At 40.8% G+C, this 14,703-nt stretch overlaps 1 protein-coding gene across 2 annotated transcripts in view; it reads left to right on the forward strand.

Moving 5' to 3' along the window:
* The window catches only part of PABIR2 (PABIR family member 2), a 217,075-nt gene that overhangs the window by 91,350 nt on the left and 111,022 nt on the right, over positions 1 to 14,703 (forward strand). For both annotated transcript variants that reach the window (XM_069212491.1, XM_069212489.1), the window contains 5 exons: positions 9,804 to 9,847; positions 9,936 to 9,990; positions 10,784 to 10,885; positions 12,792 to 12,880; positions 13,799 to 13,863. In XM_069212491.1, the coding sequence (XP_069068592.1) occupies positions 9,804 to 9,847; positions 9,936 to 9,990; positions 10,784 to 10,885; positions 12,792 to 12,880; positions 13,799 to 13,863 (355 nt within the window). The remainder of the gene's footprint in view (positions 1 to 9,803; positions 9,848 to 9,935; positions 9,991 to 10,783; positions 10,886 to 12,791; positions 12,881 to 13,798; positions 13,864 to 14,703) is intronic.

Raw genomic sequence — 14,703 nt, forward strand, 5'->3', positions numbered from 1 at the left:
TTCAAAAAGATCTTTCGAAAATGGGATCCTTTGTTCAGCCTCAGAGAATACAAAATGCCAAAGCTTTGCATCCAGACTGCCTGACGACTAGTCACTGGGGAATGCGCTGTTGATAAACTAGTTGGGGACATTTGCTTACGCTTTTCCCCCACTAACATTATTACACATGGTGTTCAACAAATGTAAAAGAATCAAAATGACTCCAATCTTAATTGCCCCACAATGGGCTAGACAGACATGGTTCTTCGAAGGAATACAAATGGGGACATTCAAAAACTCACAGTACAACAGAATCTGATATCTATTGCGAGAGGGAAGGTTTTTCACCCAGAAACCTTGAGCTTAGCAGCATGGCTCCTGAGAACCTAGAATTCGGACACTTAAAACTGCCAGAAAAAATGTCTGTACTTAGAGAGGGAAGAAAGCCTACAACAAGAAGGTGCTACTTCTCTAAATGGAAACAGTATTCCGTAGGGTGGGGTTATAAAGGAAAAGTACAAGGAATCGACCGTGCTAAAATACTTAACACACCTGATAGACTGCAAATTAACATATGCCTCCTTAAAGGTACATTTAGCAGCAATAGTGGCTTACACAAGGGGCCGTTTAGTGGGACTTTTCTTCACTGCACCAGTAATAAATAAATAAAAGGTTGTGGTATTACTAGGGCATTTGGAAGGATAGGTTTTGTCAAGAACTACCCCGAGTAAAACAAGGCAGGCCTATTTTCAGGAGACATATAGTGTTTAGTTCCAAGACTTAATAGCATTAGATTGTCAGCCCACATGAATTATACGAAATAAGCTCTCCAAGTAGTCGAAGTTCCCAAAAGAATCCACGGAAATGAATACAGGGATATTAGTCCAGTGATATAGAAGTCTGGGCAGCTTCGCCATTTTGGAGTCTGCTGTGCAGACCCATATCTGACAAAGGGAACGTTCGGCTAGAAGGCCACTTAGGCTCTGCTGGAAACCACCTCCTTCGTCAGGCTGCTGTCTAAAAGTTTTGTTTAGACATGAATGCCTAAATAACAAAACAAGGACCTCTCCCACTAGATAGGACCCGATCCCAAGTCTATCTGTGTTAGTTCAGTGGCACAGGAAATGGACCGTTTCCCCAGTGAACTCTGAGGCCAACATGACCCCTAAACTCAGTGGGCAACTGTGCACTGTAGATTGATGTGCAAGACTTCCTTCAAGTAGAAGAGCTCATCATCTACGTAAAGTGAGATTGCATGGATACGTTTGGATAGTAGGATTCCCCACAACCCCCTCAGTGCCTCGGCTTGAATGGCAAGTGGCTTTAAGTCTAGAGCGCAGAGGAGGGGGCATCCCTGCCTATTACCCTATGCACCGCAGTAGGAACTGATGACCGTCCCTTTAACTAGCTTAAAGGCTGGAGTTGGTTGGGTTTGAAGATGAATGTAGTCAAAACTGTAAATACTTAGTCCCATCTCAAGGTGCCAAATGCTTTCCCTGGATCCAGAACCAGGCAGGTAGCCCAGGGCCAGCTCAGCCGGGCTGGATCCATAACTCTATACAGGCTGATATTGAGAGAGGTACCCCTTCTGGCGAGAAAGCCAATCTGGTTGGCAGGGTTTAGCTGTGAGAGTTACTTGGGAGGTGGGGGACGGGGGTGGGGGTGGAAGCTTTATATTTCTACATTAGAAGGCTAAACTAAATCCAGTAAAATCAGGCTGCCAGGAGAAAGAGAGAGAATATGAATGTGTGTATACATGTGTGTGTCTGTATGTGTATCTGTTTTATGAGATATATATATATATATATATATATATATATATATATATATATATATATATATATAATATTATAATACATCTGTAAAAAGCATTGGCATGGCCAATAGGTCACAAAGGTGAGACCTACTGACTTTCCCAGTGCTTGTTTAATCTCATCTACAGTGATGGTTATGATGCACCATGGATGGAGCAGTGCAAAGTTGCTACCTGTCTCTGATGTATTTTAGAACGCGTCATCAGCCCGGGTGGTTAGTTGGATGAGCGAAATAGCTCCCTTCTTCTGTTCTGAGATAATTTTACCTTTTAATTCTTATGTAAAGTGCCAGGTTGTACAGGCTCAATTCTAACGCTGTTATATTTACTTTATATTTTACTTTTTCCTGGGTTGTCTTCTTACAGATAAACCTTTTCAGGACTTAATTCCATTTCTGGCAAACTATTTTCTCGCCATTGTAATTGTCCCGTGCTTCATGCAGTTTAAAACAGGAGGAGACTGTAGATAATGGCATTGGTTAATATTTGCAACAGAGTTGATGCTATTTGGTCTAAATTTTCTAATGAGAACTTTTCATAAAAGGCAGCAAAAATGTGTTGGGATGAAAGCATGAAAATAAAAAAAAATCTTCACTTGTTGCTTTCAGTATGTTTTGTTCATTATTGAAATACATATTTCGCAGTTGCGTTGCTGGCTAATACTGAGTCAGAAAAGTAGGTGACGGATGCAAATTTGTTTTTGCCTTTTAAAGTGTCAGATGAATCTACCTTTATAAATGAACTTTGTGTCTTGAACCTGCAACATCGGAAAGCATGGCCTGAAGTAATTCCATACTTCTATCATGCATCTTGGCCCTTTCTCTGACACTAGAATAAACAATTTACAGAAATATATTGAGTCAACGTTTATTACTTCCTATTTAAATACTTTTGTAACATTTCACAGATATGCAAGTCTGAAGAATTGATTCTGAATAAATTATTTTCATCCTGAGGTCACAGTTTGGTAGTCTGTCATTTGATTGGTTGCAGTAGCGATGTATGGGTTAACTTTGCAGCAGGGAATGACTAGGTAGTTCCCACTGGGACAAGGCCGTGAACATCCATAAAGCCATTCCATTGAGGGTTTTCACGCACTGTCTCAATTGTTTTCACACTCAGTTTATACATCAAAAGTGATTTCTGACCAAAGCTGCTGTAAATGTGTAGACTGGTTGTGAAATACTCAGTATCCCTATTTTCATAGCAGGGTAGTTGAAGCAACATTCCCTCTGGGGGGGAGGAACGGAAACATTTAGATGTGTTTATTTACTCTTAGTAGTCTTGGGAATTTTAATAATTTCTCTTTAAACTGCGAAATTTGCATATATTGTGAAAGGAATGTACGATTCAAAGTTTCCGCAACCCAAAGGATATGGGAGTGTACAGCAGTATGGCATGTTGATAGTTACGTTGCTTAGCAGGTGCTGCACTATTTAATTTCGAACTACTGACAAAAAAACACCTCACATTGCATTTAATTTTAAGTGCCTTACTCAGAGCTGTGTAGGTACATTGGCCATCTCCGACTTTGTCACCACTAGGAAGGGAGCATGGGTCGGAAAGTGTGTGTCGGTATGTAATGAGGTCTGTTGTCATAAGAAATATCTCTAGTATTGCTAGATAGTGTGCAATTTTCAGTAATATGTGATTTATGTAAATAATGGCACCCTTCACCTTATGCTTTCAATTGTGCATACTTCTTATAGGAGATTTATACATATTTCCATTTGTTGTGGATAAGGGATTCTTTCAGGTACTGGTCATGGCAGCGATATAAAGGTTTGTATCCAAGTAGAGTTCCTGAGTGTAGGACTTTGAATTATAGTCATCCTCTCCCTCCGATTAATTGTCGATGGCCAACGGGGTGGGGCGTGCCCTTCTATTTCTGGAATGCTCATGATGAGGGACTACTCAGTAAGAGTTCTGAGGTTTGGGGACATCTTATGCTTTGTGAATAAGCTACAGAATCATCTGAAGTCATTGCCTTTTAGTACTTGAGGCTATTTTAGAATTCATTGTCCCAGAGATGTGCCTCTGTCATTTAAGATCAAACATGACTTTGACTGCATGTTTGTGGGCTTGCTGTAGGTTGTCTAGTGTTTGTTCTTACAGCCGAAGTAGATTGAATCAAAGTGGAAGAACTGGAAATTGGTAGCATAGGGACCAAGACTATTCAGTGAGACAGAAAGAGGTTTAATTAGACCACCCACAAATTCATAAGTGCAAATTTTCAGGAATTTTCACACCTGTATATCAAGTATATACCTGTCTGTTATTTCTATCCCTAATATGGCTGTTGATGTGCTCTCTTGACATATGAGCCTTGGTGTGGCCATGTGAAGATTGTGCACAAGCATGGAATGTACTAAACTTAGTACACAACAAGACTATTATCAAACCTGACGGAAATCATTGAGGCGGGGATTTCAAAAAGTCTTGTGAAGTTAAGAGCTGGGCAGTACTATTTAGTAAACCCTGCCAGCTAGTAAAACAGTGTACAGCAAGTCTGATCTGTCCGTTCAACAGGTCAGCTGCGAGGCTACTGGCTTTTTAATTGCATTTGCCATGCCTTTATTTTGGTCTGGGGAACGTTGAATTCCACCTTTACCTCGACTTTAATTGCACATGGACCCTTAAATTTGCATATGTCACAGCTTTCTGGCTTGCCTAGAGATCTGGATTGGACTGTTTGCTGAGACTTCCTGATTTTCCGGAATCACTTTGTACCATGCTTGCTCCGTGTCTTTTACGAAAGTAGAGAAAAGACCTACTTCAGCTTCACTGATGAATTAAAAAGAGAACATGGTTAATGGTCAGTACTGTCATTTTCAGAGGTTATGTGATTGAAATAAAAAGAAATTAAAGTTAATATAAAAAGGAGACTGGACTGGATCTATGGATACATGTGAGTGACAGAGTAGCATTCAGAAAATCACTGCACACATTTGGTTTATTAGTGGTAAGAATCTAATCCAAGAGACTGAAACTGGAATCTTATAAAGAACTGTAATTCGAAAAAATACTTATTCTGTTTAGATATCTGATGTTACCAAGTAACCACAAAAATTAATGCAACATATTACACAGTGTTGAGGGAATGCACACAAGTTGTGGGTTAACAAGGTAAGCAGACTTCTAGAGAATACTCCACAGCAGGTTCTGAATTGGCTCTCGACGAAGAGCGGTCATTAAGAGGACACAACTGTTGACACACTGAATGATGAGTGCTCCCTCGTCAAAAAGGAATTAAACCAATTTCGGTGAGCTGTTTAATGTTCATCAGGGGCAATGGTGGGAGCTGATAGCAGGCAGGAAAACCTAGTTGATAGTGGTAGAATATAAATTTAGAACATAATGTATTTGTTTTCATCAACAAGTTTCTTTTACAACAAGTTCTTCTGAGGTGCTAGGTTTTATGCAGCTGAATACATGCGCACACAGAGACACACATACTCATATACATTAGAAACAAGGCAACTCATTGATAGATGGAGGCTGAAAACACCATCCTCCTCTTTTCCCATTGCCCTAACCTCCTCTACACCCATTGGCTGTTGCCCTGTTCATCGTCCGGTTCCTGCCTGGAGGATGACTGGGAAGATCCAGGAGATTTTGTGTGATAATGGCATCTGCTCAGGCTGGAATACTTTTGTATGCAACACTAGAAGGATAAATTGGTAACCATGTTAATTTAGCAGCTAGGACACCCAAGTAGCTGTCTTTGGGTCTAAAAGGAAGGTAAGATATCTTTCACTAAACCAAAAGGGAGCAGATTGTGGCTGGCTGGAGTTCACAAGCATGAACTCATTTCATTGAGGCAGTTTTCTCCTCCTCCCATCTTTACACAGAGCAGGTAATCTGAGAGATATTGGTCGACCCAAGGAGGTCTTGCAGTATTATACTCATACATATGGCGACCCACCTTGTAGCTGTTGTTGTTAGTTAGTGGAGGCCTACATATTAAGAGATTTAATGAAAGTTGATCACAGTAGCAACTAATCACTGATTTCGTTGGGTAATGCGCATAGCATTACAGTTAGTTTCTCACGATTTGTGTTGGTGAACAGGAGCAAGGTGCATATTTTCACTGCAGCTGGTTTGATGTATCTGGACTGATGTGACGCATGCAATGATTAATTTGTAAAAATATAAATGAGGCATGTGGGGCCACAAATTTTATTAGGAGCCCGATTTGACCCTGTCAGATTTCTAGTTGTTGAATACAGAGTTATAACACCACATGCCACCTCCTTCCACTACCGTACTCTCCTTCTTCTAGGCTGCCCAAAAATGAGTGCCACCACTTGCAAATACTAGCTCTTAACACTTGAGAACACCATGTTCATGGAGTCTAAAGCAACAGTAGGTCTAGCTTGATCAAGTGGCAGTCATGACCTCCGTTTCCAACAAAAACAGTTCTTTATTGGTGTCCAAATGAAGGCTTTTGATGATTAGACACGAGGAAGGAGACGCTGAATAGAAGGGCTGGTATTTAGGTGTAAATTGTTGATGCAGGCAGCTTTGAATGAAATGCAGTAAGACCAGCATGCTTGTATCGTAGAGAGGACACCATTGATGCTGATTTAAGAGCCTTTAGAGGTTTGGTTACTTTATCCTCAATGACTGGGATGAACACTTGGAAGGAGCTTAGCATGTGGTGGTGGTGATGGTGGTCTGGCTGAATTGGAGGCAGTTAACAAAGTTACTACATTGTACACTCAGTGGTTTGGAGTTGAAAAACTACCACAGTCTTAAACTGTAGAGAGCCAAGAATGGAAGACCAGTAGGAAAATGATCGAATTAATTTTCTAGAATTTGTTAAATCTAAATTAATGTGAGTTTGTACTATTTAGTTCAAAGAGGCAAGCCATGAGACTAGCAAATTATTTTGATTTCCATTAGTGCCTTTCCAGGGCTAGGTTGTTCCACTTTAACAAATGTTGTATTCTGTGAACCATTAGTCTCTGCTTTCTTAGATTTAGAATGCTGCCATTTGAGTTGGCCATTCACTAGTTTGGGTCACCCCTAGGGATCTGGCCCTTTTTTTGCAAGGTTATCCCCACAATGTTATACTTTTTCTGACCTGTTTTTGTTGTCTTTAGGACTCTGGGCACTTTACCACGCTTACCAGTGCTAAAGTGCATTTGCTCTCTGTCTAAAATGTATTAGTCATTGGTTTCTCCATGACTGACACATTTGATTTTCCTAGTACAGTGCATAGTGTGTACCACGGCCTTCACATCAAATGCTACTAGTGGACCTGCAGCACTAATTGTGCCAACCACATTAGTAGCTCTGTAAATGTCTCAGACTTGCTAGGCCCAAACCTTCTCTTTTATCACCTTTAAGTTACCCCCAAGGGAGGCCAAGGTACCCAGGGGGAAGGGTATTTAAAAGGTAGGAAATGTAATGGCATGTTTTACATTTTCTCATAGTGAAATATTGCTAATTTTGGTTTTCAATTTGCAAGGCCTATCTCTCCCATTGGGTAATGGAGGGGGGAGGGGCAGAGGGATGGGTTGCCATGAAGTATCTTAAGTGTAATTTCCCATTGGGAGCAGTTAGAGATGCCAGATAGACGCCTAAAGCTGAACTCTGGAAAAAACGGAAGTCCTCATCCTCGGCAACACCCCGTCCGCCTGGGACGACTCCTGGTGGCCCATGGCCCTCGGCACCGCACCGACCCCCACAGACCACGCCTGCAACCTCTGCTTCATCTCGGACCCTCTTCTCACCATGACCAAGCAAGTCAACGCCGTGTCCTCCGCCTGCTTCCTCACCCTCCGCATGCTCCGCAAGATCTTCCGCTGGATCCCCGCCGACACCAGAAAAACCGTGACCCACGCCCTCGTCACGAGCCGCCTGGACTACGGCAACACCCTCTACGCTGGGACCACAGCCAAACTCCAAAATCGCCTGCAACGCATTCAAAACGCCTCGGCCCGCCTCATCCTCGACGTACCCTGCAGCAGCCACATCTCCGCACACCTGAGACACCTGCATTGGCTCCCAGTCAGCAAAAGGATCACCTTCCCACTTCTCACCCACGCACACAAAGCCCTCCACGACAAGGGACCGGAATACCTCAACAGACGCCTCAGCTTCTACGTCCCCACCCGCCTCCTCCGCTCCTCTGGCCTCGCACTCGCTGCTGTCCCTCGCATCCGCCGCTCCACGGCGGGTGGGAGATCTTTCTCCTTCCTGGCGGCCAAGACCTGGAACTCCCTCCCCACCAGCCTCAGGACCACCCAGGACCACTCCGCTTTCCGGAGACTCCTAAAGACCTGGCTGTTCGAGCAGCGATAACCCCCCCTTTTCCCCTAGCGCCTTGAGACCCGCACGGGTGAGTAGCACGCTTTTTAAATGTTAATGATTTGATTTTGATTTGATTCAGAGGCTCTGAACTTATAATTTAAAAATACATTTTTTGGTTAAGATGGTTTTTAGATTGTAAGTTTGAAAATGCCACTTTTAGAAAGTGGCCATTTTCTTGTTTAGCCATTCTATGCCTCGGCCTGTCTGCTGAACACACTTATGGGTCAGGAGGACAGTTGGGCTATTGGTGCATTCACTCTAGACAGTCACATAAGGGGAGCTGGGGTGTGCCCTGCATATCCTAATGGCCCATCACCAGGCTGATGGGTCTTCCTGAGCTAGAATGGTGGGAAGGGCTGACACTTTGCTACATCATGGATTGTTTTAGACTTACCTTCACTCATTTGAGAGGATTTTGTTACTCTCTGTGATGGCTTTGACCTTGTTGCTTGGGCTGATTAAAGAGGACTTTATCAAGTGAACTGATGACCAGTATGATTAGCAGTTGAATATATAAGAAGCAGGCAAAAGGAAATGGTCTGCATTAGGGTTATTTGGTGAAGAAGGAAGCTGGGAGTGATGGCCGAGGACCAGTCTGGATGCTAAAGTGTTAGACCAGGACTGTTTTGTCAAGGTGTCAGGAGGAGATGTGGACTAGCTGCAAGAGATGGTGATCTTGGAACTGAGGAACCTGGTTCAAATCCTTGGCTGAAAATCTAGTAGTTCTGGGAGTTCAGGACAAATAATTTTTCCCTGTGTTGTTTTAAAGTAGAACTTAGATTGCTTTTATTGTAAATCCCTTTAATGCCATCGGGCCTGGCATAAATGTTGTCAGTGTGTGATGCAGATATGGATTTTCTACTAATTTGCTTGCTCGCTAAATGCCCCAGACTGCATGTTACTCTCCACTTCTACTGTCCGTGCAGAAAAGTTACTTTGTGGTGATTTGTATAAAGATAGAAGCAGTAATGTAAAATAGGTTTTATTCTGAACTTAATCTAAAAGGCTAGCCTATTATGAAATGATTTCTTAATGTTTGTTCCTGTTGTTTTTGGCTCAGGTGGTAGTCTGCCTGAGTAGTTGAAGGTTTAAATGTGTATCCTAATCCTTGAAGCTTTAGCGTGATTTGAAACGTGCTGTCTTAAACAGAAATAACTTTCTTTGTAGCAATCCAGTTCTCATAAAATATTTATACAAGACTAAGCATCAGAGGTGTTCTGGTAATTTTATTTATTTTATTGTAAGTATGCTGAAAAAACGAGCCACCACATAAATATGATGGCTCTGTGCTGTCATGCAATCTTTAAATTAAGACAAAAACCTGGCCTATACTTTTAAGCAAATAGTACAGGTGCAGTGGGCTACGGTGATAATAATTTGTCCACCCATTGTCTTTCAACTTCGAGCTGAACATTTAGATAGTGAGCACTAAAGACTTCCTTTAGTTTTTTTTTTTTTTTGCAGTGTGTGATAGTTGAGCAATGCACTTTATTGGCCTGGAGGTGCACTGTACCTTACATCAACCTGTGTTTAAATAAGTGCCCCTTAAAGAGTGTAAACATGAAAAAGTCCCACTACAGGTAGTGATTCTCAAAACCAGTGCTTACTGTGAATGTCCCTGGCTGCATTTTTGCCGTTATGGGCAGAAGCGAGAAAAACACATGTTGTGAAAGGCTTCTATTGTGTTCTGCAGGAAGAAGGAGTGGACTTGGCGAACAGAGAAGCAGCCCATGAGAGGTGAGTGCTTTACTAAAATGAAGGTCTCCTTGGAACACATTATTCTGATTTTGGCTTCTTGTCACAGCATTTGTTTTCTTTGTTTTAGAGAAGTGCAAACCACGATGCAGATTAGCCAGTCATGGGATGAAAGCTTGATCCTGGTAAGGTTGTTGCATCCTTTTTGTGTTCCAAAGATGGAATATTTCTCCACACATTTCTTCTTCTTTTAGCCATTCAAATTCACTACAGCCCTACCCTGAAGCTCGTCACTTGGCATATGCAGAATTTGCATTTGCCCTTGTTTACATTTTGTAAAGCTTTGCCTTTTCTGAGGATTTAGTTGTTTTCTGTTTTCTATGTGTATCTTGGTTTTGGAGTTATTTTGAACAGATCTCTCTTTGCTGCTCTGTTGTGTTCCTTTACAAACGTTTTAAAATCGTATTATGCTTGTGTTGCTTGTTTTAATGTAGAAGCAATATTTGTTTGAAGAAAAGCTGTGGTTTGAAAAATAATCCACATCCTCGATGTATGCTCATCTAGTAAATAGCTGGCATGTTACCTTACTCGATATTTAAAAACGCTACAGTTAAGTGCCTTAACTTTTGAATGGCGCCATGAGTGATTTGTGGTGCGGCGTTGTATTGGGTGTAGTATTCTTTTGTGCCAATTTCTTTGTGCTTAAAAAATTATATCTCCTAGTCTGCAAAATGCACAGATGTGTGCATTAGTCTATAGTGTCACCTTTTTTCATTAAGACCCCATGTTTCAGGTATACTAGATGAACACTGATGGTGTTCTTTGAGGGATCTGCCATGGGCAAGTGCTAGACTTGTCTATTAGCATAATACATCCTTAAGCTCCTAGCATGAACCTGCTTTTTTACTTTTTGTTGCTTAGGTTCTTTGTTACCATCCCTCTGTTTAAAATGTAATTAAAACTGCTTTTTGTTTACAGAGTGACAATGACTTTGATAAGTATGAGAAATCTTCCTCACCAAAAAGAATTGATTTTGTCCCGGTGTCTCCTGCTCCTTCACCTACAAGAGGAATAGGGAAGGTAAATTAAATGGTGTGATGATGCCTTTGTGCTGTCACTGTTTTTTTTTGTTGTTGTTTTTTTTTTTGCACCATATCTTATGGTATTCATAATGATGTAAAAAAAAAAAAAAGATGCTGTTTGGATTTTGTTTTCACCGCCTCACTTATTTCAGAATAAGGAAATCTGTTGGCAGCATTTAGTAGAGGTTTCTGAGTAGAGTAGTTTGAGTCTTAAATCCAGAACCCCATAGCTAGAATGATGGAATGAACCCTCTTGCTGGATGATATTAAACATTATTGCCAAAGGAGTCTGCCAAAAAAGTGTCCATACGTTTGTCTCCAATATTGTCCTTTATAGGTTCTATGTGCAACCCTTTCTTTAGTTATTTTTTCAATTTTCTGATCCTGAACACATTTGCCATCCTGAGTTCTTTCGAGTGTGTGATGAGCATTTATTTGTCCTTATTTTGTACTGTACTGTATTGTATATCATAAACATCCTTCTATAACACTTGTATGCCACCTGTAATTGACTTCAGTGCAGTTGTGTCTGCCTCTTTCGCTCTTTCAGAAGATCCACCCTTGTATAGTGTACATCTTGAATATGTCTGTCTGTCCTGACCTGTCCTTCTATCAGATTAGTGTTGACATGCTTGACTGTGTGCTGTGATGATGTGTTCTTTGGGTGAGATCTCAAAACATAATATTTTTTGAGCACCCACTAAGGTCTCTGCACCTGGGATCTCCCTAAAAAATGCTTTTACACTTTGATCTTTAACAGAGAGAAATGTTTGATAAAGAATGGGCCAGCATACATGGTAATGCAACACTTGCACTGAAATCATACATACTACTCTGTTTTTCCTGGTCCAAGTATTGCTTTGTCTCTCCAAAGTAAGGTTCCAGGTTGCATGGTCTCGTCACCTAAGTAGTTTGGTCACTTTTGTAGGATAATGGTAACTAACTGCACTCATCACTAATCTTACTATATGTCAGTGTACATAATCCCCTTAGGTCCCTGCTGGTGAGGAAACCCTGTGTCTGTGCTTATCTGTATGCATGTCCCACCTATGCCCAGACCCTTATTGGGAACCTTTCAGCGACACCCTGATGGCTGAGGCATTCCACCCCTGTTCCGTCTATCTATGGTGCAGAACTAGGATTACAAGAAACATTTCTTCTCCTACTTGTGATTATCTATGTTCAGCAGCTGAGGATAGATTAGCTTCATAATGCACATGGTTGGTTTTCCCTTAATCTTTGGTTTCCCCATAGTGAAAAATTGGAGCAACTTCCAATTCCTAAACCCATTAGGGTTTCGAGTTCTTTCACATTTCAACAAAGAAGACAGAGTTAATAATACAGATGTTACCATAAGTGATTCACTTATTATTTGTTTCATAGTTGGACCCCTGGTCGAGTTATTAGCTGTGTCTGGTGTAAGTGAATCGTTTCAGTCTGTGAGAACAGTGATGCAACCAAAAAGGGTCCAGTATAATCCTCTCTTCTTGATCTGTGATCAATCTTAATTGATCTGTTTGACTTGAGAACGTTACTTCAAAACAAATTGAACATAGCTGAAATTATTTTGTTCACAGCACATTATAGCATTATTTGTGTATAGGTAAATGTCTCTCCACTTTAGCAAAGAATATTGGAGGACTTCAGGTCAGCAGTTGCTAGTAATGTACAAGGCTTAGTAAAGTTCGAGCTAATTAACTTCCCAGGGTCAGACTGGAGTAATGTTTTTCTGTAACTTGTAAAGTGGATAAAAGCCTAAGATTATAAATGAACTTGGTGTGTTATTTACTTGATCAGCTTCTGGGAGAAGTTCATAGGATTGGTCATGGGAAATGTATTTGAATTTAGACGTTTTGAGGTTATTGTAATCTGTTTTCTCCAATATCTTCCTGTCTTTCTTTTAGCAATGTTTTTCCCCGTCTTTGCAAATGTTTGTAAGTAGCAATGGATTACCTCCAAGTCCCATCCCAAGTCCAACTAGACGATTTGCAAGGTAAGTTAATCTGTTATATTTTATCATGCTTATGGTGCATAAGGGTCTGATTCTAAAAGTATTTGCACATCTGATTTGCATTTAGTGCACGTATACTCTCATTCCGTGTGGGGAAATTTGCAGATTACTCCTTTTGTTTCATAGACTAACCGCTTGCTTTGTTTTCACTGCCTTGAAAATGTAGAGTACTGTAGTGAACACCGTACTCCTTCAGAGAAACAGATTCCACCATGCATTTGTTAGCACTCCATTGGTTTTCACGATCCTGCTAACGGTTAGGGTGTCAAAGGAGTGGAATATGATTATAGATTATCATCTCTGATTTAACAGAATCTGAATTTCAAACCCTCTGGCCCTCCCCATTCTGGCATTGAAAATTTCTGGCTTGTTCCAAAGTTCCATAAGGCGTGCTTGAGAAACTGTTCCTTTTCTGTGCTCACTTCTCAGGCATGGAATAACTTGCTTTTATCTTTTCTTCACAACTGCTTTACCCAAGTTTTGCAAGCTTCCAATCTATATTTTTACATGCTCTTAAGTGCTGTGCTCTCTTCTTTTATGGATACCAGGACACGATTTTCCTTGACAATCTCGTGCTTTATATTTATTCAGGCATTAAACATGTTGTAATGTGCCTCATACTCTGATTTAGTTGTTCCCTTCATCCTTTGAGTTTAGCTTCCCGATCTTGAATAGTTCGATAATGTTTCATAAAAATGTAAAATTCAAGGAGCCTTGTGTTGGCTTTGCCATGTGCTGTTGACCATGGAGGGACCAAAGTGGGTACTAGTACGCATCTTTTACATGTAGTAACTGCTCTCTGTTTCAAGTTCATTATTCAAGTATCTAACATATGTTGAAATCTGATGTTTTGCTAGGTTGATCTCAGTTGCGTTTGATGCCAGTATTTGTTTTTCTTAGCAGGAGGAGTCAAAGTCCAATCAACTGCATTCGGCCTAGCGTTCTTGCCCCAATGAAAAGAAAAGGTACTATTTTGAGGAGTCCTCTTTACTGTTTGTATGTAACTTCCTAGAAAATGATTGATGCTGCGGTGTGAGAGGGTAATAAAGAACGTACAGAACTGAAAAGACTGGCAGCTATTGAAGTGTCACTACCAGTTAAAGCAATATGTAGTATAATCTGTTTATTTATTATTATTTTTTAGAAAAATATGTATGTTCCTTCTTCACTCTTCATTCAGAATATTTCAAGCAAATATAACATTTCCCCTAAGATCTAGGTGTCAAGAATGTAGTTTTAGTGGGAAGAGGAACGGATTTGAATTCACAAAGTATCATTGTAAGGCCCAGATAGGGTTAGAGCAAATATTTACTCATCTGGCCTCAAGAAAGTGGAAAAACTACACAGCCTTTGTCTTTTTTTGTAAATGTGTTCCAGCATTTGATGCATTTCACCGGGAGCATCTTGTGGGGTAGGGGTGAGGGAGGGGTGGGGGGGAAGGGGGGGGGGAGAATCAGAGCTGCATTCAATGATGTATACCGTCATTTTGCTGCAAGGTAGAGACCAGGTTGGTTTCTACAATTATTTCGTTTAGTATTTTCCTTGCTGATCTAGCAGAATAGTTTATGAACATAAATACCCTGGCATCTAAGAATAATGGTAGTTTAGAACCTGACGTGGCTGTGTCTTCTGAGATCTCTTTGAGGCTCCCAAAACATATTGACTCCGTTGAAGGTTTTGCTCAGTTTAATGGGTTAAACATAAATCTAAAAAAAGATGGTGGCTATGAAGTTCCTCCTACAGGCAGTTTTAATGGAACCAGATTGGTGGATGTTTGTAAGATGAAATACATTTGCCTTTTGCTA

This window comes from Pleurodeles waltl, chromosome 2_1 (assembly GCF_031143425.1).
Source record: "Pleurodeles waltl isolate 20211129_DDA chromosome 2_1, aPleWal1.hap1.20221129, whole genome shotgun sequence".
NCBI lineage: Eukaryota > Metazoa > Chordata > Amphibia > Caudata > Salamandridae > Pleurodeles > Pleurodeles waltl.